The 26892-nt window shown below is 49.7% G+C and overlaps 2 protein-coding genes across 4 annotated transcripts in view; both read left to right on the top strand.

Annotated features, from left to right (window-relative positions):
• The first annotated feature begins 444 nt into the window (after positions 1 to 444).
• On the top strand, positions 445 to 8011 carry LOC144169231 (uncharacterized). 2 transcript variants are annotated; one of them, XM_077698297.1, is made up of 3 exons: positions 451 to 862; positions 4148 to 4219; positions 6677 to 8011. In XM_077698297.1, exon 3 carries the CDS (start codon positions 6741 to 6743, stop codon positions 7521 to 7523), a length of 783 nt encoding a protein of 260 aa, XP_077554423.1. In that variant the 5' UTR covers positions 451 to 862; positions 4148 to 4219; positions 6677 to 6740; the 3' UTR covers positions 7524 to 8011. The 2 variants fall into 2 exon arrangements, with proteins under 2 accessions (XP_077554416.1, XP_077554423.1); XM_077698290.1 differs by lacking the exon at positions 4148 to 4219 and having other exon boundaries at positions 445 to 862.
• Positions 8012 to 16243: 8232 nt separating this feature from the next.
• Positions 16244 to 26892, top strand: part of LOC144144332 (uncharacterized) — a 49368-nt gene continuing 38719 nt past the window's right edge. Inside the window, exons 1-2 of one of the 2 annotated variants that reach the window (XM_077675743.1) lie at positions 16244 to 16394; positions 24362 to 24452. In XM_077675743.1, the coding sequence (XP_077531869.1) occupies positions 24368 to 24452 (85 nt within the window). In that variant the 5' untranslated portion in view covers positions 16244 to 16394; positions 24362 to 24367. Of the gene's footprint in view, positions 16395 to 24361; positions 24498 to 26892 lie in introns of both variants that reach the window. The other variant, XM_077675733.1, reaches the window with a different exon arrangement.

Raw genomic sequence — 26892 nt, 5'->3', positions numbered from 1 at the left:
CGTGTGCGTGTGCGTGTGCGTATGCGCATGTGCGTGCGTGCGTGCGCGCGCGTGTCCTCTATGCTCACTTGGAGCTACCGCAAAGGCAAGGGCTACAAGAGCCCTTTCAGCACACGCGTGGGGGGTTTCGCGCCTCAGGGTATTTCTGTTGAAGCCTAGATCCAGCAAGGCCTGGTTATGAGGTCCGGGGGCCCGGACCACCAGCCGCAGCCAGGTTACCCTGGGGTGAGAATGCCCTTCCCCGGATGGGTGCCCTAACATTAACATCTGCACCTGATGCTCGATAAATAAAGATTTGTCACGCACTGTGAAGCATAACAACTGAAAAGATCATGACGTAAATAAAGGACAGCATTTTCTTTTTGTTTTGTTTAAGCGCCTCGCACAGACATCGCAAGCCTCAGCTCGAGCGCTGGCAGTTTTCTTCTGCTTTTTCACAGCAATGCGGGCTCCGAGTGACAACCCTAGCACCATCGCCATCGCCTCCTTCCTCGTGCACCAGTTCCTCGAGCCTGGCTCACCAGCTGAGCGTTCCGTCCTGGCGTCTGTGTGTTCTGCCGCCCCTCCGGTGGCCGGCGTAGGCACAGCGAATGGGCCCGCCGTCTAAAGGGCTCCGTATACTTCCGAGCGTTCGGTCGAAGTGTTTGGCTTCACAGTGTCTGCAGCATGCGGCGTCCTGTCGCCCCAACGGTGGCTGGCGTCCGCTCAGCATGTGGCGGCCTCGCAGCCTCCAGGGCTGCCCCAGCCCTGGGCATTCAGTCGGGATCCTCGGCGTCTCCACGCAGCGCCCTGCCACCCCACCGGTGGCTAATGTTGGTTCGGCGGCTGGCTCGTCCCCCCCTCCCGCAGACCGAAGGGAAAGGTAGGGCCTATGACATTCTATGCGGCAGCGTTCTGGGTAATCGTTCGCCGTTGTAAGCCTCAGCTGAGATCTATTCGCCATTGCTTTCGTTCGTGCCAACACGCACCCGCGAACGGACGCGCGGCTCGCTGAGCAAAAAATCGATTTTTTTTTTCTGTTTTGCTATAACTGGCGACTCAATGAACTGCAGTATATTGTGCGCGAATCATGGGAGATCACTTTCTCAATTGCGAAAAATACGCATAAATTATCAATTAAAAACACGTTGAACATGCACGGGCAATAGAAACCCAGTTCTAGGTGGGACTCGTTGATTCTCAGCACCTATAGGACGTTTTCAGCGTACACCGAACGTTGGCTACATGGAGCTTTTCGCTACCATTCCCTTAAAAAAAAAACTGAGACCTTTCAGAAGTATACCATTGAAAAGGCAGGGTGAAATATTTAGGCTCCCACCCTCTCCTTCCGAAGTTGCCGACAAAAAATACGGGGCTTTTTACAGGCTGGCTCGGTCATGGCTGCTTCTGCTTCGGTGAATATCCAGCCTCGAGTGAGTGGATTCCCATTTTTTCGACGAACACATCTGCTCAAAAGACACCACCGCTCGAACATGAGGACTGGAGAGTCCGCGCAGCCCGTCTCGGACGAGGCAAGCAACCGCACTCGTTCTTCCTATTCGCATTCCCACAATGCTCCGAGGCTCGCAGGAGTGGTTCGGACAGTTTAGTGAGTTACCGTGCCTGTCGCCGACTTCAGGGTTATTTAGAAAAACGTCCCGTGCCTCTACCCCTGTTGACAACGGTCTCGGTAGCTGCTATTTCGCGGCTTGTAACGACGTGAATATTATAGTCAGGAGCTGTGACGCGGGTCGTGGCTAGCTGTTGCACAACGTCGTCACGGCGGGTACAGGGGAAAACTGCCTGCACCGAACGGGAAGACCGTACCGCCGCCTCGCGCTCCTCTGGTATGCGCGCGATTTTGCCAACAACTATAGGAGAAAAATCAGTGCCCTTCATTCTGTGGAGAAGGGCGACCAACGAACCTGTGGTGCGCAATGTGAGAGTCGTCTTAGCGGCTAATTGTCATATTTATTTCGGGAAACTTTCGATACCACAAAAGTTAGAGCCGTTTTCTGTAAACATACTCCTCCGTATAGGGTCATGCTTCACTGTGCAATACACAATGTTGAAACGCCATGGCGTACAAAGACCGAGCTTAGAGCGATCTCTTTAAAAGTCGGCTTAAGCCCCTTTTACATGGTGGGAATTTCGCCTGCGAATTCGCAGCTTCGGCGGCGCTCGTTCGGCAGAACGATCTATTTTTCGTATTTTCACTGCTGCGATAAATTGCCAAATGCCAAGAGGCGTCAACGGGAGACGTTCGACTGTTCCGAACATTTGGCAATTTGCCACAGCAACGAGAACAGATCGTTTTGCCACAGTTGCGAATTTGCAGGCGAAGTTCGCGCCATGTAGAAGGGGCTTTACTCTAAACACAAACGCATTGCTGAGAAGACATTTCTCCAAGGGCAATAAAAGTCGCCTTCTATCAAATTAAAAGGCCTAGGACCTGTTTATTTTTGAATGAATTTTTTTCTATACTGGCGGAGAAACCTGTTCATCGTCTAGCCCAGCCTAATAACAGCTTCGCTGTAAAAAGTTCTTGCTGCCTCGTCTTGCCGTCCCATAGGGCTTCAGCTGCTGTCAAAATTAGTGGCCTCATTTTGCGCACTGCCTTAGTGGGCGTCCTGGGACATAGGACAGTTAAGGAATTACGCGTAGCGCATGACTTATCCAGAAGCAATGCTATATATAAAGTTCATCTGCGACAAATGGTGCTCAGCCAGGCCGCTCCTAAACTCCACGTGTTTTCCCCACTATTCAACAGCGGGCGCCGGAGCCGACTTATTTAAACTAAATCACGCGACAAAGATTACCTCCGCCTATATAGATCACAACACGAGCTGTAAGAGGGAGCGAGCGAGTCGCCAAAAACGAGGCACTGCTGCAGGTACTTTTAGCCGTTTTCGGGCAACGGTCGGAGTATATTTATTTATTCATTGAATTGGCCTGGTTGGGTACACAGTACCGTACTTAAAGGGGCTGGGGGGTGGGGGAGAAGGGGCATTGCGGTACACGTGTCGTGGGCGGGGGCGCCGATCCGAGTCCGCCCAACACGTGCATGAAGGTTAATGGTGGCGCGGACACAATCGTCGCTTGTAGTGAAGCGCCACCTCCTATAGGTGTGAAAACACCAAGATCAAGGAGTTCAAAATGCAACTCCAGATGGTAGCCAGCGTGCATGCGTGCGTGCTGCACTACGTTCTCTTCTCGTGGGTATGCGAAGAAGACGGGGGCTTGTCGCTCTCGATATCAACGCACCTCTGTACACTCATTTTCACAAGGCAAGGCTAATAAAACCCGTGCAGTGGCTTGGACTCATTGTGGTTTCTTAGTCCAGGATGCTCAAAGAAAAACGCCGCGCTGCTGAGCATTCGTTCATGGGTTTTAATTCCAGCCGCGCCAGTTATTTTATCATGCCGGCGCAAAACTGAGTCGGTATCTGTACGAAATTTCTGGGCACATCGACGCCGCATCACTATATTACGCAAACCATGCCTGGCGTTCTTCCACAGTCTAAGTGGTCGCCTTTTCGCGCTTATAGGCGGCATCGGCTGCCTATTACAGCGTTCTTTGTTCAGCTTTCTTCGCCTCGGGATTCTGTCACGCCATTCACATACAATCCTCTTTTGCCGCCTACACACCCTTGCATTGGCCTCACACCAAGTGCTCAAAGGTGCGCCAGCAACTTCGTTACTAACTCTAAGAATGAACTGAAGCCGAGGCGGTGCCGAGATGGGCGGCAAATGCGGAGCCACGGCGTACGCCTCCCCCTCCCCTTTGGCCTCGGCTGGATGCCTCCCCTCTCCACGCGGGGCTGAACAGCTCTCACTGTATATCTATATATACGTCCCTACATGTATTGCACTCCGCTTCTTCTTCTGCATTCGCTCTTCGCAGCTACTCTCTTTAGTGCACGGGAAGACGTGGACGCATTTTAGGCTTCCATGACCCTTCCGTTTCCAACGCAATAAAATGGCCCACAGAGTCTTGCGTACTGTGCCCCTCGAACAAAGGATTTGCATTATTAGTCAACCCTTCACCCATTTTTGTAGGCTTCATTCCCTCCGTACTGGGAGATATAAATGGTTTGAGGGCACGGCTCCCAACATTGTCCTAAAGGCGAAATGCGGTTGACAAGTTTTATTTTTCATAATTGATGCAGGAGCTAACCGTGGCTGTCGCTCGGAGACCTTGCGGTCGCTCTGGAGGCGCCTGTGGCCAAAGCGAGTCCGGGGTGAGCCCATTTCGCTTGTTGAAAGACTAGTATGAGCCTGAATGCAGACATTTCAGGCATTTGCTTGCTTAACTATTAGCCTAGCGTACATAGTTCGCCTAAATAGCAACGTTCCAAAATAGCTCTGTCGTAAACACACCAACGTACGATATGGTGATTTTGACAAAAAGGAGCGTCTCGATTCACCTGTATGTTCTAGCATTTATTCTGGCCCTTTAACAAAACAGTGATTGCCAGTGGTTGTTCCGCTTTTGGTTTATTAGAATTGTTTCTTAAGAAAAATATTAGGAGGCATTTTTAACATTTCAAGGCAAGCAGCCATGAGTTTTCCAGTTAGGATGAAAATGACACTACAAACAGAAGCAATACCTGAAAGCCGCTCTATTAAAACCAGCAATAATTTCTTATTCAAGATAGAGAATAATAACTTTGGAAACTGTAATGATGGCAGCGCCGATAGTGCCCGTCGGGACGATGACCCCCTTCCCTTCTCGTGGCTTTGTTGTGTCCCCCTCCGTCGGCGGGAGTGCTGTGGCCGCCGCCGGCGCCTCCTGCGAGGCGCAGCCCTTTGGGATGGCCTTGCCGGCGATCTTAGTCGCGGCTGTGGGAAAGGCCATGTCTTGAAAGGCCTTCAAGCCATGCGATAAACGGTGCATGTACGGGATCACAGCGGTTTTCATTCTTTCCGATGCGAGACCATCTTTCGTAGATTCCTCTCTCGAACATTACGTGTTCCGGGAAATCCATCCGCGTTGAGCCTCGTGATTTGTGCCTGGAAACTATTCCCAGTTTTATACAAACAGAACTTAAAAACAGCAGACGACCTTAAAACAGAAAAGGCGATTCCTGGACCTGCGCTTGTGTTATTACAACCAGGACATGCCTGCTGGGAATGTTGTCCTGGATCTGCGAACAGGGAACTCTGAACTGCTAAAAAGTGGAATCGCCTTTTCTGTGTTAAGGTGTGCCGTTTTGGTCTGCTGTATAACACTTCGGTTACACACAAGAATAGGTCAAAACGTCAGGTTGGTTGCAGCAACATACGGAGCTCAATTCATAGCCTTAATCAGGGGGTAGCCAGAAATTTTTTCCGGGTGGGGGGGGGTATGGTTTATGGGAAGGGAGGAGTTTTGCCGAAAGCAGCAGTAAGTATTGCGTACGTACTGCCCGTAAAAAAAAATTCGCGAGGGATTCGAACTCCTCTTGGCTACCCCTTGGCTACGGCCCTGATACGGCTCCTCTTTTCTGTGTCGTACGTGTGCCATCCTTTCGCTTTAACATGGCTAATTATAAGCTGCTTAGATGAGGCATTGACTTTGAAAACCATTATCTGCGTTGACCTTTAGTCAGTAAATTGCCATTGCGTGAGAAAAGTGGGGCAAGGGGGCTTTATGGAAATGATTTTCTTAGTTGAACACGACGCCTTTTCTTTTGTTCCCCCCTCGTGCTTTGCTCACAACTACCCCTAGCGCTTTATTATTTTTTTCATGGTCTTTCATGAATATATACTAAGGTCGAGAATGCATTCCCATCCAACGTCTTTTTTTTTCACAGTTAGCCGATGCAAACTTTTCGCCCGTAGCAGCTGCAGGAGACCAGGATCCTACTAGCGGAGCCATTCGCGTCATGAAACACCTTCATCACCGACGATGTTACCCAGCCATGGACGAGATGAGTTAAAAGGAGTGAACTGTGACTATCCAGGCCGTGATGCCCGTCGACAGAAGTTTCCAGTGTTGGCGGCCAGCCGCCGCCACAATCTCGGCCATGCGAGGCGCTCTTCAAGCTCGTTCCTCACAGGGGGAGGGAAATCACCCTTGAAAGAGCAGGATTTACAATTGCGATGCAATTAAAGGCAGGTTACTAACGACGACCAGCGTCGAGAAAGGGGAGAAATGAGCCGTGGCACAGAGGCATAAAAAAATGCAAATTGTCAAACTTCATCAGGAAGATACGAAATTACGGAAGAAAAATGTAAAAGAGAAAAGAAATAAAATATAAAGCACAAGTGACAGAAGCACAAAGACAATAAAAATGTCCGCACCCTGTGGTACCGTTGCGGAGATACAGCGTTCCGAAAATTGCCGTTTTTAACACGCTGTTTTTATTCCCGGATACGCAGATTTCAATGACGTCATATCTGTCCTGGAAATGACGCCAGTTCAACGAAGCAAGCGGCCTGTAAAGGGTGCACCCCTGCACACAGGGTCTTCTTGCATTCAGCTCGTGCGTTGCAGTTTTTTTAAGTTCATGGACACTTACTCTTTCTTTATTCCGAGCTAACTACTGCTAGCAATACGTACGTCAGACTTTTTGGCTTTGCTCCACATTTGGCGTGTGTAGGTAGATAGTTACACATTGGCATCCCTTTGTCACTGTAACCCAATGGTCAACAGTTACATAAGTGTCGGGGCATGTTTTCACACCAATCTTGTCACATTTCTTTTTTATCGGTAGCCTGTTGGACACAACGAACACGGAGCGTTCACCTTCCGGGCCCATTGCTTCACTTGCCACAGCCATGGGAAATCTTCACATCGGCGATCACAACGGCAGGTCCGATGACGATCCAGAACATCGTTCCATGGCGGAGCCAGCACCGACCTTCGAGCTGGAGGAGGCCGGTCACGATAATTCCAACAAGTGCATCAACGGTGGAGACCTTATCTTTGACGATCACGAGCTGTCGTTGCTCGAGAGCCGAAGAGATGCAGCTGCTCTGACTGCTCCGACCTTCACTTCGACTCCGTTTGAGGGGAGTCCAGTTCCCCTCCGGGACTCAATGCCCCTCATCTACTTCACCCCGGACGGGCCTAAGAAGCCAACCCATGGCTTCTTGGCCAAGTCAGATTCGGAAGCCGGTGTTCTCGACCGGGTGGCAGAGGAACAATTAATGGTGCCTTTCTACAGGCATCTTGGCTTCAACGAGACTGACACCATGGCTCCTGTTGACGAGGCCACTGCGACTGCTACCATGCCTGTGCCTCCTGACAAGGCCCTGAACAGGAGCCTCAGCTTCATCGTGGCTCCGGCTGTGGCTGTGGCTGTGGATCATGCTGAGGTTGACGAGGCAGCAGCTTCTCCGCCTTTGCCCTCTGGTACAACCGTGGACATGCGTCTCAGCTTTGTCGTGACCCCAGCCACCGAGCCTGTTGAGGCTGACAAGGCCGCTGCCACCGCCTCGCCAAACCTCCCGGTTGCTTGTGATACCGGAGACTCGCATACACATTCATCCTTGACAGGAGAGGACAGTTTCGTCACTAAGCTTTTTCTTTGTGCCTTTTTATTTTATCTCAAGTGGTAAAGCCATGAGACTGTGCGCTTTCAGTACACTACAGTTGACAGTGCGGAGTAAACTGCTTAATTAAGTCTGCTTTATAAGTGATACTGCACTACAGCCTAAACGTGCGCGAATCAAGTCATATATACGTACCAAGTACCTTTTAACTATTCTTAATTTATTATTAGTCAAACTATAATTAAACACTCGGGCACTGTGTTTCAAGCTTGTGCTGCAAGTTGTCAAAATGGTGCACATGTTTTCAACTTGCTTTTCGTTCGAGTTCGCGCTTGCTGTTATATAAATTAGTCCTAGTAGAGCCATTGAAAATGCGTACAAACATGTACTCCTGGCCTCCCTTCTTTCCTGCACCGTTGGGGGCACGGGCAGTTTCAACGGAACTCCTGAACTTCATACACGGAACTAACCTGTTTGTGTTTCTGTGGATGCCTTCATCTAATATGGTGTAGGGCAAAAATTCTCAAAGCACCGCAGAGACTGCAGAGCGCAATTACCCCCTCACTTCTAATGTTCAGTGAAGTCACTTAATGCTCCTTTGTTGCTGCAGAGAACTTTGCCGTCAGCATACAAGTCAACTGTGAAAAATCACGTCTTGAGCTAGTTTATACGGTTTTAAGTCTTTTGTTACCAAAGACATCCCCCTCGCGAGGGGCACGATCAAATGCACAGCATTTCCGAGGGGGTGCGCCGGCAAATCGTATCTCTCGATCGCGGGACCCGTGTCGCCATCTTTCGGAGGCGCGGGACAACTTGTGGCGCTTTCGAAACAAACCAGAAATGAGTGAAGGATATAAGGCGCGTTTGGTGCATCGAATTCTGTGTCGGTTTCGTGGCTCAGGCGGTAGTGCGCCGGGCACCTTGCGTTCCGCCCGCGGCTTCATGGGTTCGAAACCGGGCGCCGGAAACTGTTATTTCTTTTAAGTGCGAATAAGCGACCCCAAACCATCCACCGCCGGCGGCGGCGGCGGCGTCCGCAGTCCTCCTCTCTATATAAAAAAAAAAACAGCATCCGGCGCCAGGTTTCGATCCGAGGACTTTGTGGCCGCAGCGCGACGCTTTACCGACTAAGCCACGGACGCGACGCTGATATCAGTGTTAGTAACGCGCTTTATATCTTTAACGCATTCAAACTACGTCGTCAGCGGCGTGCGTTGGCGACTCAGCGGCGTTATAGCGGCTTGATAACTGCTTGGTGTACACGTGATACTACAAACCCGATGGAAGAGAAGGCGGCGAGGCGGTGGGCTGCGGGGGCCGAGCGCAAGCGCCGCAAGCGGGCCGACAACCGTGCATTCGCACTTTCACATTCTCCCCCTCGGGGAAATGCGGGGGAATTTTTTATAGTGTAGTGGCCTGGCTGCGGACTACGACACGGCACGCCAACGCCGCGTGACATTGTGAGTTACTAAAATGCTATGCATTTAAAAGTGTGGGAGGGCTGCTCCTATTATGCGCGCACGCCATAGCTCTCCCAGAGGACGAGGATTACTTCTGTTTGGTGTGGTGTAGTTGCCCCGCAGCTCGCAAACGCGCGGGTCACCCGGGAGGCGGACGGCTGGAGCGCCCTGCATGCCCAGGCCGACGCCCGATGCCCGCCTCGTAGTCTTCGTTTGCACCCTTCATGCACCTTCAGACTTCGCGCGTCTTGCTTGCGCGGGTGATTTGAGTAGTTATAGGTACTTCGACCAGCCTTTTGGTCCGCCCCAGTTTTCGCTGGAGTCTAACCACTCTCACCGCTTCGGCAGCTTGCGCCTTTGGAAAGACAGCTGTTGATTCCCTGCCTAGCGCCGATGGGCTCTGTAATTTGCCGTGTACGGCCGGCAGGTACCCCGCTTCTTGCTCCAGGGCTAGGTGTGTTTTACCGGAGCTATTGCAATGTGGCGTCCCACGCGTGGAACGCAGTTATGCAGTGCTAGCTAATCCTCTTAGAGTGATTCAACGCGCGTGGCGAGGGCCGGCGCTGCCTTACGGCTTGGCCCGCTCGAACCCATGGTGGGCATCTTGCAGCCTGCGCTGAGACAGGACTGCCGTTGTATGGCACCACCGTCGCATCATCAAATAGCGCCGCCCGTGGCGACACGCTCGTCAGTGGAATGCCGGTGGCGGTCTGCACGGCGTTCTTGTGCGTGGCTCTACCCGTCGTTGTGCGGTGTGGCTTGCAAAGCCTAAATAATCGCAAGGACGTTTTCATATCGGTGAATACAGAGAGTGGAGGCAATCTTTACTAGACACGGCCCCCTACCGCCGCGGGGGCTGAGCAGCTAAGGCGTTGCGCTGCTGAGCACGAGGTCGCGGTTTCGATTCCCGGCCGCGGCGGCCGCTTTTATGGTGGAGGCGAAAAGCAAAAACGCCCGTGTGAACGAGATTTCGGCGCACGTTAAATATCTCCAGGTTATCAAAATTAATCCAGCGCCCTCCACCATGGTGCACCTCATAGTCCAGGTGTAGCTTTGGCTCGTTAATCCTCCAATTCCACATAATTTCAGAACCATGCGTTTACAGCAGCCACAGGGAGGCGTTTCCAAAACAAATACTGCATGGCAGTAAAAAGTTATTTCTTCATGTTGAAAACCAAGGCTCTATGCCTGTAATAAGATATGGTTGCCGGCTAGCTGGTTCATGATCTCTGAAAAATAAATACTAGGTGTCTATAAGAGGACAGGGACGGAAGGCTGTGAAGGAGCTGCCTTTTAGTTACAGGTCGCATTCATGCACTTACGCTTGAATAAACCAACCGCGTCGCATGGGTGGCACTCAATCCATTGTCAAGTTGTAGGCTCAAGCAAAGAGCTAGGCACACACAAAAAAAGAAAACTGCAGAATTTTTTGGAATTGTCAGTGCGAAAAAATCCATGCGTGACTTCTCCATTTCACAAATCTTGCGCTTTGTTAGTAGCACTCCCAGCGTCAACCCAGACAGCGGGCACTAAAAAAAAGGCTTTTTCTTTGTTCAGTTAATCGAGTTAGGCTGCTGTATTGAACAGTACAGCATGTTTGGCTAGTTGGTACAGAATTTTAAGAGTAGAAAAACTGCGCGTCGAAGACAAGACTAGTACATAGGGGATTGGACGGGCGCAGACTCGCAACTCAGCACCCGTTGTGAGTTGCTAATTTGCGCCCATCCTGTCCGCGTTGTACTAGCCTTGTCTTTGACTCGCATTTTTTCTACAATTAAAATTCGATATTGAAATACACCTGCATTACCTCCTCTGTTCATTTTCAGTTTTTTTATTGTTTGATTGTTCCTAGACAAACGAATGAAGGCGTATGACTAAGTGGAACATTGTAATTTCGTTTTTTTGTATTTTTATTTATTTAGTTACATGACACCAACTCAAAATGTCTTGACGAGCCATTACACAGTTCGCGTTGAGGTACTCGATATAGAATGCAAACGCATTGAAAAAAACACAGGTCGGCGTTAACTAACACACCATGACACATTTTCAACACTCTTCGCAGTGTTTTGGTGGCACCTTTTATTTCACCCAGGTATGGAAATGTTGGTTGGAATATTTCGACTCAATAAAATTATCACTACAATCGCCGAAGCGGCTTCAGCTCCCAGACTCCCGTGCAGTCAATCCTAAGAAACAGAACGCACAAAGCTTGTGGTTACAGTAAAAAATTGTAAACTTCCACGTAATTAACTTGTGCGTAACTGTCTCTCTACAAACCAAACTGTACACAGGTATAGCCACCGTTAAGACTGTTGCGAAAACCGCTTTGATTGAAACCGGCAGAAATGAAAACTAATACTTCCAGTTGTGCTCGGGGCGTGTAAAGCCCGGCGTACAGGGCCGCATAAGGTAGCAGTGCCTATACCAATGAGGCTTGTGAACCCAACCTTAGACGAGTTCCACGAGTGTACGTAACTGTTAACGCAGCCAACAGCAACTCACAGCTGTCTAGGCTTTGATTCCGAGGATATGTACGCTCACAACAACATATAAACATTAAAAACGCCGAATCAAACACGACAAAAACAACTGAAGGCAGCTATTATACTCCAATCTGCTGGCCCATTCCAGTAACAAGGGTAGCGCCGTGCGGTGGCGTCGCCCGTCGAGCTGCCCGGTCCCTATAGGGTAGTCTCACATTTCTGGCGCTCAACGCGGGGTAGCTCATGCTTACGTATTTGCTGACTCCTTTTAACGAGCGTTGCTTGTACAATCAGCCGCACGCGCCATGAACGATAGCATATAGGAGACGAGTCTAGTGATCCGCCATTATCCCGCTGCGGGGCGCCTCCCATTGTAAACACGTTCACACACTGCGCATGCGCGACGTACGAAGGTCACGAGGTACGCTGGAAAATTATGAAGGTCTAACGTCTATTTAATTGACAAAAAATGGCTGGTTCGACTTTACCGCAGGAGAGACAAACATGTGGGAAAGCAGACTTAACGGGTATACACGCGCATACATGCATCACCTGAAAGTCCCGCGTGTTAAAAAAAGAGAAGGTTGCGTCAGTTTTTTACGAGAATTGTTGATAAATGTTGAAACTGTAGTTTGTTTGCAGCACAATGGCTTATGTAGCGGGAATAAAGCTGCAGTACTCGCGACTTGATATGATGCAATTCCGCTCCCAAACGACACCAGTACGGCGTGGAAGCAACAAAAAAAAATCAAAAACGACGCAAAAATACAAGTAAACTAAAACAACAGAAATGCACACACACATACATAAAATTTGGACGTTAATGCCGAATTGCAGAAATATGTTCCGAAGGGTACTGTAAGAGAGTGGAATAACAATAGACCTGATGCAAAATCTGCTGCCTTCTCGCGGCCGCCGCGAGCGCTTCCGCCATGTTCAAGGGTCCAACCGGAAAGCACAGCATCTGACTGCGGAGAGTTTTCGGCGATCTGGGTTTTTCTGTTCTCCAGGATGGCCACATACTGTTGTGTGCCATGCCGCTCACAAAGTGGTAGCAAAGATGCTCAAGGGAGAAAGGTAAGAACTCTAGAAGTTAAAGTAATGTCGTTTATTGTGTCATCACAGGTACTCCAACAAACGTGCGCGTTGCAACTTTATCGTGTATGCGTGTCGCGTGTGCTGCGAATAGTATCTGTGTTAGCTTTGTTCATGTAGCAATAGCAAGAACAATCCGTGTGGTACGTAAGGTGTTACCAAAAATCTGCCGGGTTGTCTTAAATCTGCCGGTTACCTCGCGCTACGCAGCAGCGATTGCGTGCTACTAACGCGTAGATAAGTGCGAACGCGATCGAGGCTCTGAAACGATTTACCCCGAATACTAAATCGAACGGCTAACGCACGCGTGTCTAATACTGATATGTTAGCGTTCTTGCTTGTTCTTGCTTGATCGGTGCTTAACATTATTTCATCCTGCGGAAGGCACACCAGAGAGGCTGCTACACCTAGATGTGTTTACATGCTTTCTGAGCTCAAGGCAAACTTAGCTTCTACATTTTATGGTCTGATGTACTTTCTGTACTGTCTGCAAGAATCCATTTTTTACGTGACCACGACAAAGAAAATTTCCCGCGAAAAGTTTTGCACCCTCTGTTCGCACTCAATACAACGCACAATAAGCTCGAGCGGTCGCGTGGACGAACTCCGTGCTAAAACCCACCCATCGCTTCATGTGGGATTGTTATTGCCACGAATGACGATTATCTGGCACAATCAGGCAACAAGATCGCCGAAAACGCGCCGAGCCCTCCCCCCAAGAAAAAAAAAAAAACGCTGTCCAAAGATGCCATTCAGCGAAAATGCGGACATGGAAAACGGCGCAGTTTGGACACATTTATATTGGAGTTAGTTTGCATTTTTTAGTTCGATAATAAGCGCAATAAATGATCGTTGAATAAAATTGCGTTGTTGAGTAGGTAATTTGAAAAGGAGGAGGGGTAGCTGTTTATTTGACGATGTTATTCTGTGGGGTCACCACCGTCGTACTCGCTTTCATTTTACACTTTAGAAGTTCCCTGTCTGCCTAAGAATAGTTTGTTTTTTCCAGGCCCTTGCCAAACTTCATGGTTGCTGCACACTGTCGCTCCTCTGAGAGTCGTGGCACCACAAATTCTCGAGCTGTAGACTGTAGAGGTGTCGATGAGCAACCTTCACGTTCATCACGGCTTCTGGTGCCATCCTTTTTAAAGCAAGACCCTCGCTCCAACCGGCTTTTTATCTGCTCTACCCCCGCTCCCAAGATCAGCCGAAATTTTTATGAACAAATATTTTGCAAATGCTAGCTTAACCCCAGAGACATTCCGTAAATGGTATACCCCATCCCTGCCGCCTCGATGTCCCTTCTGCGCCTCCCTCACACCCGCCAATCTCCAGCACCTAATTTGGCACTGTCCAAAATTTACGCGTTACAGAAACTTCAAGCCTCCTCCAAATGCCTCCTCCTCATACATCGACCCTCGAACACTGGAACCCTCCACGCTGACTTTAACTGCGCACTACTCTCTAGAAAGCGGTCTAGCGCGAGCAGTTTAGAGCCGTGAGCCTGCTCTCCTCACCCCACGTGGCCACTTCCGCCTTCGTAAGGAGCCAACCAGCTTCAACTTGAACGGTTTATTTTCAAGATGTCCCAAGCCTCGAATACCACCCTCTACTCCCACTTCCCCCACTTGACCTAGCGTATTCCTAATGTAATAAAGGCTATCTCCTCCTCCTCCTTTTTCGAGGGCGTCGTCACTGTTGAGGTAGTTGCGGTGGAACAAGCTCGTCGGGTGGCTCCCTGTAGCCCAGCTCTTGCAGAACTACAACTGTGCTTAAGACTGCCATCAGGTGGTTAAATAACCAGATGCCCCAGCCGGGCAACTGCACTTAGCTTGCTCCACTTGGCAGGTCATTGTGACGGCTAGGTCCCCAGTGTACATTCTTTCTTTTCCGGCTCCCGTAACGGGCACAACGCACAGCAACAGCAGGACCAGAGATAGTGAAACCAAACAACAAACCCGTAAAATTAAATGCAGGCGCAGAATCACTACCTGTTTAAAAGCTACATAAGCGCCTAAAGTTGGGAGCAGGGAGGAGAGTGGGCATTCAGAGCTTCTTATTTTGACTACAGTGTGGCATGGCCTTTAATGCGGACCCTTGAGAATAAACAGTGTAGTTTTACAACGAAGCTGCCTAAGGCTAGGTTGCGGAAAAAAATGTGTCATTGGATGATAACAATAACAACAACAAAGCTAAGGGCACCCAAGAGCTATAGTGGCAGCTGTTTTATCCGTCCAGCTTCAAGGGCTTCCGGAGCGGAATTTGGGCCGGTGTCATTCACATATAAGTATTCGCACATCCCCCGTTGCCTATTTATGCGGGGAGGTATACGGCGTGTACGCGCAGCCAGCCTTCTCGCGTTGTACGGCTCAGGTGTTCCCTGCTTGGGCGTGTGAGCTGTGCTCTGCCGCCTACAAGTGAAGACCCCCGCTACCGTCGGCCCTACACTTTCTACCTTACATGTCTAATCATCCATATATATTCCTATCCCCTGCACTACGTTGTATACAGGAGTACCCTGCGACTGGGTCAATAATGCCCGGTGTGCATCCTTCCCTTATCATTCAATTTTGGATCAATAAACAACACCACCCATGACACGCCCGTTGTGCGGGTAAGAGATTTCAACGTGGACACCTCACGGCCCAATGCCACCTACCTGTTGTCCTCCGTGGTCGTGGTTTAGCGCCCTTTTGAGGTAATTAGCTTAGGGAAACACGGAAGGGCTGCAGTTTTATTCTAGCTGATAATGATATCGATCCGTATCCCAGTGTCTTTGTGACGCGTGCTGGAAGATATGATTGAGGAGCGGCGGCAATCTGCGATTTGTAATGAAACTGTGACTGATATATTTATTCCTAATACCGGATGAGATAAAACTCTCCCTTGTTATACAGTCGCCTCAACAGTCAAATTAGAGATCATTTCGGTGGAGCACGATTGTATCCGTCATCTGTAACCGCGTTCCTCCCGTGGAAACCCATGTATTGACGGCGGACGGGAATCACGACACGTTTGCGTATTTACATAACAGATGTAAGCTATTCATTTACATGGTGCTGCCGCGGAGCAATGCGATCCATTTGCAAGCGGCCACGATCGCTCGTTGTTGTTGTTGTTGTTCCCCTTCTAGTGGCACATACCCACGTGGGGGATTGGCCAAGAAATGGGGTGGCTTTTTGGGGCTAAAACGCCCACGAGCCACGAGTCCGTGCCATCCACCGTTTCGTCGTCGTTGGTAATGGGTCCCCTGCAGCTATACGCCAGCGCCCACTTGCGCTTCCCGTGACAATATGCCCAGCGAACTAACTAGCTATGACAAGTAAATTAAACTCTGCGTGATAATAGGGTAGCATTAGCAGCCGATTGCGATGATTTTGTCCAGGATATCTGGCCTAATTTCAGATCAGTGATATCGCGAGAAAGTTTGCTTTGCCACAAAGCGTGTTCTGCTGACGTACACGAAAAAAGTTGCGGGGGCCGAGCAATATACACCTTCACTGTAAAATACCTGCGCTATGTTGGATACAAAACACGTGCTAACAGACTACGTAGAAGACTTCAGCAGCAGCAATTACGAAACCGAAACCTCTGATCAAGGATGTAACTTTTACATTTGTGTAAAAAAACCGCAACGTTTGTTTGTAAATGTTGCGTTAATTTTCAAAATAACGCAGTTTACAGTTCAATTCTTAAAACAAATTATAAACGAAAAAAAAAAGATGGGCTCTAGGGAGCGTGTCACGCGCCTCGCATCGCGCGCTGTCACCCGCGAGCGGCGGATTCGTTCGAGTGACTGGCGGGCAGCCGATGTGACGCCCCCCCTTTTTTTTATCACGCCGTCTTGTCTGTGCTGCGTTGGCCTGCTGCTTCGTTCTTAGGGCTGACAGTAAAAGGTAAGTGCGAAGTATTTTAATGCGTGTTGCTTAAGAGTGAACTGTCCTGCACCCTTCTGTCACCGCTGAGCTGTGCGCCTTCTCTGTCAAAGCTATTAGTTTCTTATGGTTTCTCTTTTTTAGCAAAAACCGCGCATTGCCAATCTTCCGGTTAAATTATACCCGCATGTGTAAAAATTGAAGCCGTTCCTCTCAACTTGAAGGCTGTCGGAAGTGCAGAGCAGCGATTCGCCATAACGGGCTGTGGCGCCGTTATCCGCTCACTGCTACCACCCACCACGCTCTTCACCGCCCTGTCTCACTCCTCTCCCGTTGAATTGAACGGAGCTTTGTCCAATGCATTTCCAATTTCACGCCTTCGCAGTGCTTGCGCGCCCCCTGCGTGAAACAGCGCTAGCGGGAATTTTCTTCCTTTTGTAATTGCTTTTCATCCCGCACGTGCCGGCTCCTTAGTGCGCAGTTTGGAACGGGACATTCTTTTTTCCTGCACCACCACTTTCGCTTGCTATCGTAAAAACCAACCAAACGAGCGTTCCTAACTAAATGAACGCGGGGAATGCCGGTTAATTACGTATATTTTGCCTTAAATGTACAGGTGCCGTCATAAGTAATTGGAGCACGGGAGCTGTGGCCGAACCGCATAGGAGCGCCGTGTAGCTGCACCGGCGGTAAACTAAAGGAGCAGAACACGCATGCGCGCCTGCCGACGGTGATATCCCATCTATACTTGTGAACCCACTTCTCTTAACGCGGCTTCGAGCATTATTCGCAGCATACTGGCCTCAGCGATGGCGCCGATAGAGGCGGTATCTGGCAGCGTTGCTCCCACACCTTCAGCGCACGCGAGCTGACAAGCGTCGCAATCGCAGGAATCTGCAGTGACAAATTTTCTTTTCTAATATTTTTAGGAGGGTCTGCTGTCAGCGCCATCACCGAGACCAGTATGCTGCGAATAATGCTCGAAGCCGCGTTAAAAGAAGAGGGTGAGAAGTATAGATGGGCTACCACCGTCGGCAGGCGCGCATGCGTGTTATGCTCCTTTCGTTTCGTTTACCGCTGTTGTAGCTACACGGCGCTCCTATGCGGTTCGGCCACAGCTCCCGTGCTCCAATTACTTATGACCACTGATCTCCACTTAGTTGCTGGATGGCGCTTCGCCGCTGTCGCGGCCGGGCGCGAGCACGGCCACCGGAAGTTCAACGGCTCGTCCCGGAAGTCGGGCGTCTGCTATGCTTTTCAACCGCTCATAAGCGTCCCGATTGGCGGATTTTGGCATTTTGTTCTCACTTTATTACATTTTGGCTATACACATTGCGTTCAGACCGCAACATATGCTATACCGAAATATGCGACGTTAATATGAAGCAGAATTTAATTTCAAAGGAGAACGAAAATGTCACTTGGGTCTTGGTTTGAGAGACGACGCAGCTGTAACGGGATTTATGCTAGAAATTTATGCTAGGGATTTATGCTAGAAAGAAAACAACGTGAGCACGGCGACAGGCTGTAGCCGAGTTCGTGCGCCCGTTCTGTCAAAACAGTTGTCAGTAAAGTGGTCACTGCAGAGCCTGCTGCCTGGGGATGGAGAGCTAGTTACACGGGCACAGTTAACCACGGTTAAGCAAACCGCGGTTAGACAAAACCCGCAGTTTGCTGCGTTACACGACAGACGAAACTGCGGTTACGTCGCTAACCATGGTTAGCGCAAACTGAGCTTGGCACCTCAGTTCGGTCACGCTAACCGCACTTTCTGCAGCCGCAGTGCTCAAAATCGCACAATTCAGTTCGGACGCAAGTTGCGGCGCATCAGCGGAGGCGAAAAAAAAAATCACCTGGCGTTCGGAAGAGACAAAGGTTCTCAAATAGCGGGCGCCCAAAAGCTACATGTCCCCAAGACGCGCTTACGTTCTTTGCATCGCTCTCGCAATCAGCGCGACTGCCCGTCAGCAGCGGCTCGTTTCCCGATCCGCCCGATCAACTACGACAAACGCCGTGCTAAATTTGTAAATTCCGCGCGTCGTCCGCCAGAAATGGATATAGCAGGCAATCTTGAAGCGTTTTCAGCACACGGAAACGATCGGCGCGCGCGTCGGCCGTGCCTGTAAAGACGCCGGCACGCCTGCCCGCACGGCACTGCTTGCGGCCCGAACCGTCCCAGACCACGGCAGCAGCAGCTTATCGCATCGCCGCTCTTCGAAATCAATCTTATCGCGGAAAAGAACTTCCGCATTCGAGAAAATGAATGTTAGTGCGGTGAAAAATTGTGCTATGGATTGTAATTCGCAGTTGTAGAGATAGCGGTGGTCAAATACCTACCGCGATGCTAAGCTGAAAGTTCCAAACACCGAACAGACCTAAGCAAACCAAGCCGGTTGCGAGCTGTTGGGGAAGCCCCTCTTCTCGCCGCGCTCGAGTGCGTTGCGTTTGTGTCAGAAGCGAATGCTTTAACGATATTTCTTTTTGTCTACACTGCTTCTCTTTTTTTATCGTGAAGTTAAAAGTGTGGTAATTTATTTTTGTTGCGCTCATAATCAAGTGACTGCGGTTACCAAACTTGCAATTTCGCGTGCAACATCCAAAACCGCGGTTGGCGATAACCGCGGTTAAAGTTTAGTAACCACGGTTAAACTTAACTGCGGTTACTTTCGCCGTGTAACTAGGGTATAAGTTTGCCGCCCAACGCTGGTATAAATCCGGCTTAGAGCGAGGGAATCTGCGTAACAAGAGCCCCAGCTTAAAAACGACACTGCTATGACATTTGCGTTTCGCTGCGTATCACGCACGTCGTTCAGAATATTGTAATACTTCCAAGTAGAACGTCTTCCCAGACGACTTCTCTGGTCTGCTTGTGCAGTTTACGGCGCTACAAGCAGGCATTTTTGGCGAAATGCGTGCGAAACCAGCCCATGCGTAGCATGCGCTATGCTGGAACGGCCCGACTTCCGGGACGAGCGCTCGAACTTCCGGCGGCCGTGCGCCGGAGAGCTCGAAGCGCCATCCAGCAACTCTGGTGGAGATCAGTGCTTATGACGGCACCTGTACAGGCGGCCACAGAATAAACCGGACCAAGCGAGCGGTGCGCGAAAACTATCGGAACGGCTCCTTCCGGCCCAGCGCCTGCTGTCGAGATGGCGGAGGGCGCATGCGTGTCCCTGTGCATGTCAGTGTCCTTGATTTCGGCTGCAGCACTTCGTTCCTCTCGAATGCAACGCGCGGCGGGCCTACCGAGCGGTGTGATGCTTGGCAGCAGCCGGCAGCGTGCGGCATAGGCTGATGGCGCGTAACTGTGCGTTCATTTGAGAATGTTTGTTCGGCGCTCTTTTTATTTTATTGACTGGTTCGCAAACCACCGTTGAAGAAAGGCTACGATAAAGATTCACACATGGCTGAACCAGTGCTGGTCGTTATGCAACGAACACAGTTGATATCAAGAACTGAAAACAGCGATAGTTTATTCGCTTCGGAAAAAAAAAAAACATCGATGATTGTCCGAGTGGTTCCCCTGATTAATTGTGTGTGAAGTTTCCGTCGTTTTGGATAACTTCACGAATGCGTCAGGGGAGCGACTCATAAAGCGACTTTATGATTTCGGGACGGGAGCGCAGGCGTCCCCATTCATCTTCCACTGCCTGCCAAAACTCGTCCACCATGCGACCGCAGTCATTTCGTTTACTGAGATTTATTTACTGAGATTCATTTCGTTTACTGAGCTGCGGTGCGCCCCGCACGGAGGCGCACCGCAGCTGTCGCACCGAGTGGTCCTCGAGCAGTGCTCTCACGGTTCGTGCTGTGTGGACAGGGCTACGGTCCTGTTGCAGGATGAAGCACCCGTCCATGAACGGGCCGTCCAGGACGTAGGGGAGCAGACTTGTCGTAATGTTGCAGTACTGGGAAGCATTGAATGGCCCAGAAATTCTGACGAGGGGTCCCAGGCCATCCGCACTCATTGCGCCCCATACGGTAACGCAGCACTGCCCACTGGAAAGGACGCTTTCGGTGTAGCCGGGCTGGTATCTGAAAAATGAATAAAGCGAATTCGTATTCTAAATACAGAAATACATTCAGAAAAGATATCTCCGAGAGTTGCTTAAAAGAAATTTGGAGGGTATAACAGCTAAATCAATGAAAGGACAGTCGCCGTGATCAATAGTTATTATGTCAGTTGAAATTACTGGCACATTTTTTTTTTTTTTTTTGCGGGAGGCTGCACCCCCACTGCCACGTAGGCGAACAGTATCCTGTATAAAACCATGCTTCAATTTCATCCGCTTTCCACTGCGAGAATTACAAAATGCCCCGTTAGCCGATGCGGATTACCTGAAGTTTTTCCTAAAAAATAGCGACAAGAAACGCTTAACAAACGGTGCTTTTAAAACTGCAATTAAAACGGTTAAAATGAACCCAGCTGAATAAAATTTACAGGGAAATTGTAAATCGGTTGCTCCGAAATATAGTTATTAACAGGCAGTTATGCATTGCTAGCCTTAACAATTACGCTTAGCGTTGCACTCGGGACCTCTGAAGGAATGCTCAGCCATTTTCACATTAAACCGTGTTCCCAATTCGTCCTCTTACGCTATAGTAGTTTATGTATCGTCTAGAATGCACATTACCAGCTACGTTTCACAATTCAGTTTCGTACCTGCAGCTCATCTCACTCCAAACACGCGGCTGTTGATCCCAGCCAGTGGAGAAAGTGGATTCGTCTGTGAATATAACTTCCTTCCACTCGTCCGTTGTCCACTGCTCGACCGCGCGGGCGAACTCAAGCCTTTCCAGCCTCTGGCGGGCCGTCAGGTGTGGTTTCTGCGCTGAAACGCAACTCCCGAGTCCCGCCTCCTTCAGTCATCTTCGAATTGTCTTCAATGACAGCTCCCGTCGAATTCCTTCTGCAGACTGGAAGGGATCTGCCACAGCGGCGGCGGCAATCAGTAGTTCCTGCTCCTCACTGGTGACTTTAGGCCGCCCGATGCGCTCTGCGTCAATGAGTCTGGCCTGATCCTCGCGGTAAGCTTGGATAATGCGGCCTACAGAAGTCCTAGACCTTCCGGTGAGGCGGCAAATTTCCCGCTGAGTAGTCCCTTCGATGAAAAGTCGCACGATGTGCCTCGTTGCTCGATGGGGACGCGGGACGGCATTCTTCACGAATATGACCATGCAGGACGAGTTACTTGGTTTATACGCTTCATAGCTGTCACTGTCCAATGGGGGACATGGAAGGAAACGCCTCATTGCTTTTCGATAGCAATTCACTTACAACGCACAATCGTGTATTTCGGTCTATTTTTCCGAAGCGAATAAACCATCGCTGTTTTCAGTTCTTGATATCAACTGTGTGTTCGTCGCATAACTCTGGTTCAGTCATGTGTGAATCTTTATCGTAGCCTTTCTTGAACGCCAGTTTGCGTTACAGTCAATAAACTGATAAAAAGAGCGCCGAACAAACTGCACGTGATAATCCATGTCGTCGTGGGGGTTTATGGGAAGACCCCCCTTGTGGCTTGGGCTTGGCATGACAAGTGAATTCTTAAGCGGTTTTTGGGATTTGCTTTCTTCACTATGCAATAACACAACTACGAGCTACGAGGAATCCGAAATCCTCCCTTTTCTGTGGTAGCCGTGTTCGGTGAAACGGCAGACAGTGCGCGATTGTGCTTGACGTTGGTCATGCCGCAGCCGAAGGACGTATGACTGAGCGGGTCATATGCCGCCGCGAAAGTTGTACCTGACGAAAAAAAAAATTCCCGCGCCTTCCCGCGAGGGGAACACGAGTAAATGCAGAGCATTGGGGCCTCAGTACTGATTGAAGGCAGTGTTGCTTCCATCGCTTCTTCCGTGATGCTGGAGTAGCAGACACGAGTAAACGTGGGCACGAGCGTCAACCAAGGAAGGAAGGAGCAACGCAGTGACTGAAACACGAGCGACCGCTAGCCGCTATATTTGCAGCGCGCGCAGTAGAGGGAGAGCAGAACGGGGGGGGGGGGGGGGGGGGAAGGGGGAGAGCACGCATGCGCAAGCAGCGCGCGCCCTTCCAAGCCCCACCGCGCTGCTATCACGCACCTGTTACGCCGAGACCGCGACGGAGCGAACGGGCTGACTACTACGCATGCGCGCGCCAGCTGCTGTTGAGAGAGAGGAGGGAATGAGAGGCGCACCTGCTGCGGACGCGAAACTGTTGACACCGTCCGACGCAGGAACAGGCGAGGCTAAGAAATGCTCTGCATTTAAAAGAAACAAAACGTACTTCGACGAAGACAAGATACGACACATACCGACGCCTGTATCTGTCCTATCTTGTCGTCGTCCGTGACTGTTTAAAGCCACGTTTCTTTTTTTCTTCATATATGAACCACAACTCGCTCAGCAACAAGTTTTGTTAAACTAGCTGACGGTCCGTGCACCGGTTAACCAGGAAGACGACGTTTTCATAGGCACGCTCAAAAAGCTTTCCAAACTCTACAAACAACGTATTATCTGAAACAATGGTAAAATTAATAAAATAAGAGTCTCTTATGAGTTTCCCCCAAAATAATGACATTGTTAACTACCAGCTTGACCTGCAGAATAGTAGGCACAACAGTTTCTGCGAAAATACACTTCGCTCCTTTTTTTCCTTAGCTTTAAAACAGGCAGTTTAATTTTCCACTTATATAACACACCATTCTTTGCAGTTTTTGTGGCATTGTGTTCGAATATACGGCCACTAAAGCATTTCAATCCAAGCCAATGATGAAACTAAGGCGAGCGCATGATATAATGGCGGTCCATGACTACACACAGCGTTGATGTGAGCCGCATAGACGCTAGCGCCAGATTCCTCTCTAGTGTAACCCGCCGCGGTGGCTCAGTGGCTAAGGCGTTGCGCTGCTGAGCACGAGGTCGCGGGTTCGATTCCCGGCCGCGGCGGCCGCTTTTCAAATGGAGGCGAAAAGCAAAAACGCCCGTGTGTACGAGATTTCGGCGCACGTTAAAGATCCCCAGGTGGTCTAAATTAATCCGGAGCCCTCCACTACGGCGCGCCTCATCGCCTGCGCTGCGTCGGCGCGTTAAACCCTACAATCAATCAATCCTCTCTAGTGTATATTGTAAGAAACTCTATGACAGTACGCCACACTCTCAGACGCTCTAAAAAAACTACGCATGCGCGCAGTTTACTGCCAGTGCAACCAGACGGTGCAGCATGCGTCGGAGGCAGTGTGCTCCGTTGTTCGTTTTTATTTTAGTCCCCCCGGTACATCGTAGTCGGTTTTGATTCCCGGCCGGCTGCGGCGGCCGCTTTTCTGATGGAGGCAAAAAGCAAAAACACCTGTGTTCGAGATTTCGGCGCACGTTAAAGATAACCAGGTGGTGAAAATAATCGGGAACCATCTACTACGGCACGTTTCATAGCCCAGGAGTAGCTTCGGCGCATTAAAGGGACCCTGTAGCACTTACCATCGACTACTCGGAATGTATTTTGGGGTAAAGTATATTGTCCCAGCAATCTCCTCCCGCAAGAATTGTGAAAATCCGTTCGCTATCACCGAAGCTACGCGCGATGAGAAATCGCGCATAATTGTTCCCTCGCAAACTCGACCTCGGGCAACGCGACGAAAGCTGCGCACTCTCTCCCGGAGAGGGGGCGGCTCGCCGCGTTCACTTCGGCGGCCTTCGATATCACATGCCGGGGAGTTTTGACCTTTTCTCCGCAACTTAGAGGGGTCTAGTTGCGGTCTTGTGCCACAAAAAAAAAAAAAAAAAAAAACGTAGGTATATCTGCCTGCTCGCAAGCGCGCGCACAGGCGCTTGTTGTCCAGTGGTTTCGTTCAAAGGGGAGTATTGAGTTGTCACTCACACTATGCGCGCACTCAAAATACAAAAGAAACTCCAAACCGGTGCGGTGCGCACAGGTTCAGGCATCAATACCGAAGTCGGTGTCATTCGAGGCGTATGCTATTGCGTTCGCAATGCGTTATTTCCTCTCGCAGGTCACCATGGAAGCGACACCCTCGAAGCTCTCCTTGGTCGCCCAGTTCGACGATCTCTGCCGGCAGCTGAGGGACGACACCCAAGATGAAGGTTCGTGCGATTCGTTACAAAGAGCGCCAGACTGTATCGGCAGGGGTAAAACTGTTACTACGGATTCACTTGCATCCACTACAACGTTAACGTACAGGCCCACATAGGGTGAAGAGTTGTGCTGGTTAGCAAACTACCTTTGCTGTTTCACGGAAGTGTCTATTCCCACGGCAGCTGTGACTCTTAACTTCGGAAATTCTCACGGCACTCGCCTTCTATTGGCTAGGCACGCCACGCGAAGCTTTGTTGGGTAAACATTCGGCGAAGACTCACTCCTACGGCTATTTCTGTGGCGCACTGGTATTGGCGGTGAGATGTTTCAGTGGCGCCACCTGGCTTTGACGTCGGCTTAGGGACTCGGCTTAGGGCTTAGGGCTGTCGTCCGCTTGTGAAGGGCAGCAGTGCCCGCGCTAGAAATCGCCCGCTTTTATGCTATAGTGCAATTAAAAAAAGTATTTCCAGTAATTCAGTTGTTTTTCCAGCTTCTGACTTCGCAGAATAATTTCAAGCTGTGTGCCGCACAAGTTTGCAACGCACGAGGAGCGAGAGAACAACTTTCCTGGAGCATCGCTCAGACGGTAGTGTCCAACTCGTCCTTTCTAGCTTATTTGCGAGGTTCAGTACTCAGAGATCCTGGATAAGAATTAGAAATGCGTAGGCTTCCCTAAAGTATTTTAGGATGCTCTTATGATATGACGGTACGCTCCGAGCATAGGGTCGCACACGCGCATCGCGCAGCAGGAAATAAGACGGCTGTCTTTTATTTCTTTCGTTGTATTGTATTAGATAATTGTTTTTTCTGTGCCCAACACAATAATTTTTCTGCACCGTCACAAACTTCTTATTAGGAGGTTTCGGGATGTTTGGTAGGCTCACAAATTTCGTGTCGATATTTTATTCGGGCTGTAAGGCATACACTAACTTCTTCAGAAATTGCTATTTGTTACGGCCTCTTACAAGGTGCATATCCTCAGCGTGCGTTGTTTATTCACATGAAAATGCAATGAGAAGGTTTATGCACGCCACCGAGATCGCGCCCCAGACAACGTCGTCGAGTAGTCGAAGGCGGCTTTTGCGCCCCGAATTTATATTGTAACCATCGCTATGGTAACAAACTGAATCTCGACCTCAACATTTACATCATTACTCTTTTAAGCACTTGCTATACTCGCTAACGAACGTCATGATCGTATGCGTGCCGGTTTTCAGTATTACAAGGAATTGAAATCGATGAATATGTCTAAGCAGCATTTTATTGTTTTCCAACCCCTTCAGGCGTAAAGAAATCCTGGCCTACCCGGGGTAACATTCCTTGTATTGAAGAAAATCACCCTTACTCTCTTGTCCTGGACTGAGAAGCCCACCCACTTAACCAGCCCGATTTTACTGTTAAATAATGTTTTGTCCTCCTCCCTCTCCTCTTGAGTGCAGTTTTACTATAACGCATATCTGAAATTGGGAAGATATGGCTGCGGGAAATGTACCGAAATATCCCTCCAGGTCCGAAGAAGCATAGTGTCACTTTATTTTTAGCATGGACGTGACTCGTTTTGCTCAATAAGCCTCCATACTGGTTAGAAGCCCGGTATAAAACAAGCACGCGCCTATAAAAAGCGTAGGTTATTTGGAAATCAACCTGCACTTTTTGCGCGCATGTCGGCATACTTTAATGCCATGACAACACAGTGATATAATACAATGCTTTCCGGCGTTCGGCAAGGTTTCAAAAACTGTTTTACCTTGCATACGATTAGCAGGAATCGTGATGCCTACGCCAAAGCAGACAGTGCAGGAGGCCTGGAATTTATTGTTTTGGTCTTGTGTTGTCGATGTTGTCGGTTATTAGACTGTGCAGGATCTACGCTTTGCTCGAAAGATTGCTCGATACAGAAGCTGACGCCTAGGTTCGACTCTGCGCGCTGGGCACAGGACCGGCTTCGCAGGAATAAGCGACGCCGGCAATGTTTTTTCCTGTACGGTATCAAAAACTATACTTAAAATCACGCTTTCAGTTAGTGTATGCGATTTTAAGCCTCGTATTATGATAAAAAGTTGCGCATACGCAAAATCTGCTGCGAGAAAGCATCAAATTAAAGTCAACCGCGCGCAAAGAAACCGCAGGGAGAGCGAGCGCCAGTGAAGCAGACGACAAATGCGAGAGTCCCTAAGCCGACGTCACGGAGACGCACTTCGCAGCGCCGCCCGTGGTCACGCTCACTGCCAATAGTGCCTGCTATCAAACCGGAGAAGCCTTCAGTGCTGAAAAATGTACACGTTCTCTGATACCATGGTCTAGTGGACAGAAGAGAGCTGGGAGTGGGATTTCAACTAATAAATGCATAGCTGGCAACATAGACCAATACTGCAGCATTAACGAAAGGGTAGCCGGTCTTGCAATTAGGCTTAATAAGACGTAAAAATTTAAGGTGGTATAGGGCTA

The sequence above is a fragment of the Haemaphysalis longicornis genome, unplaced genomic scaffold, assembly GCF_048455015.1.
Source record: "Haemaphysalis longicornis isolate Haplotype H1 unplaced genomic scaffold, Haemaphysalis longicornis Haplotype H1 scaffold_1, whole genome shotgun sequence".
Taxonomy (NCBI): Eukaryota; Metazoa; Arthropoda; class Arachnida; order Ixodida; family Ixodidae; genus Haemaphysalis; species Haemaphysalis longicornis.
This window is presented reverse-complemented; position numbering and strand designations above follow the sequence as displayed.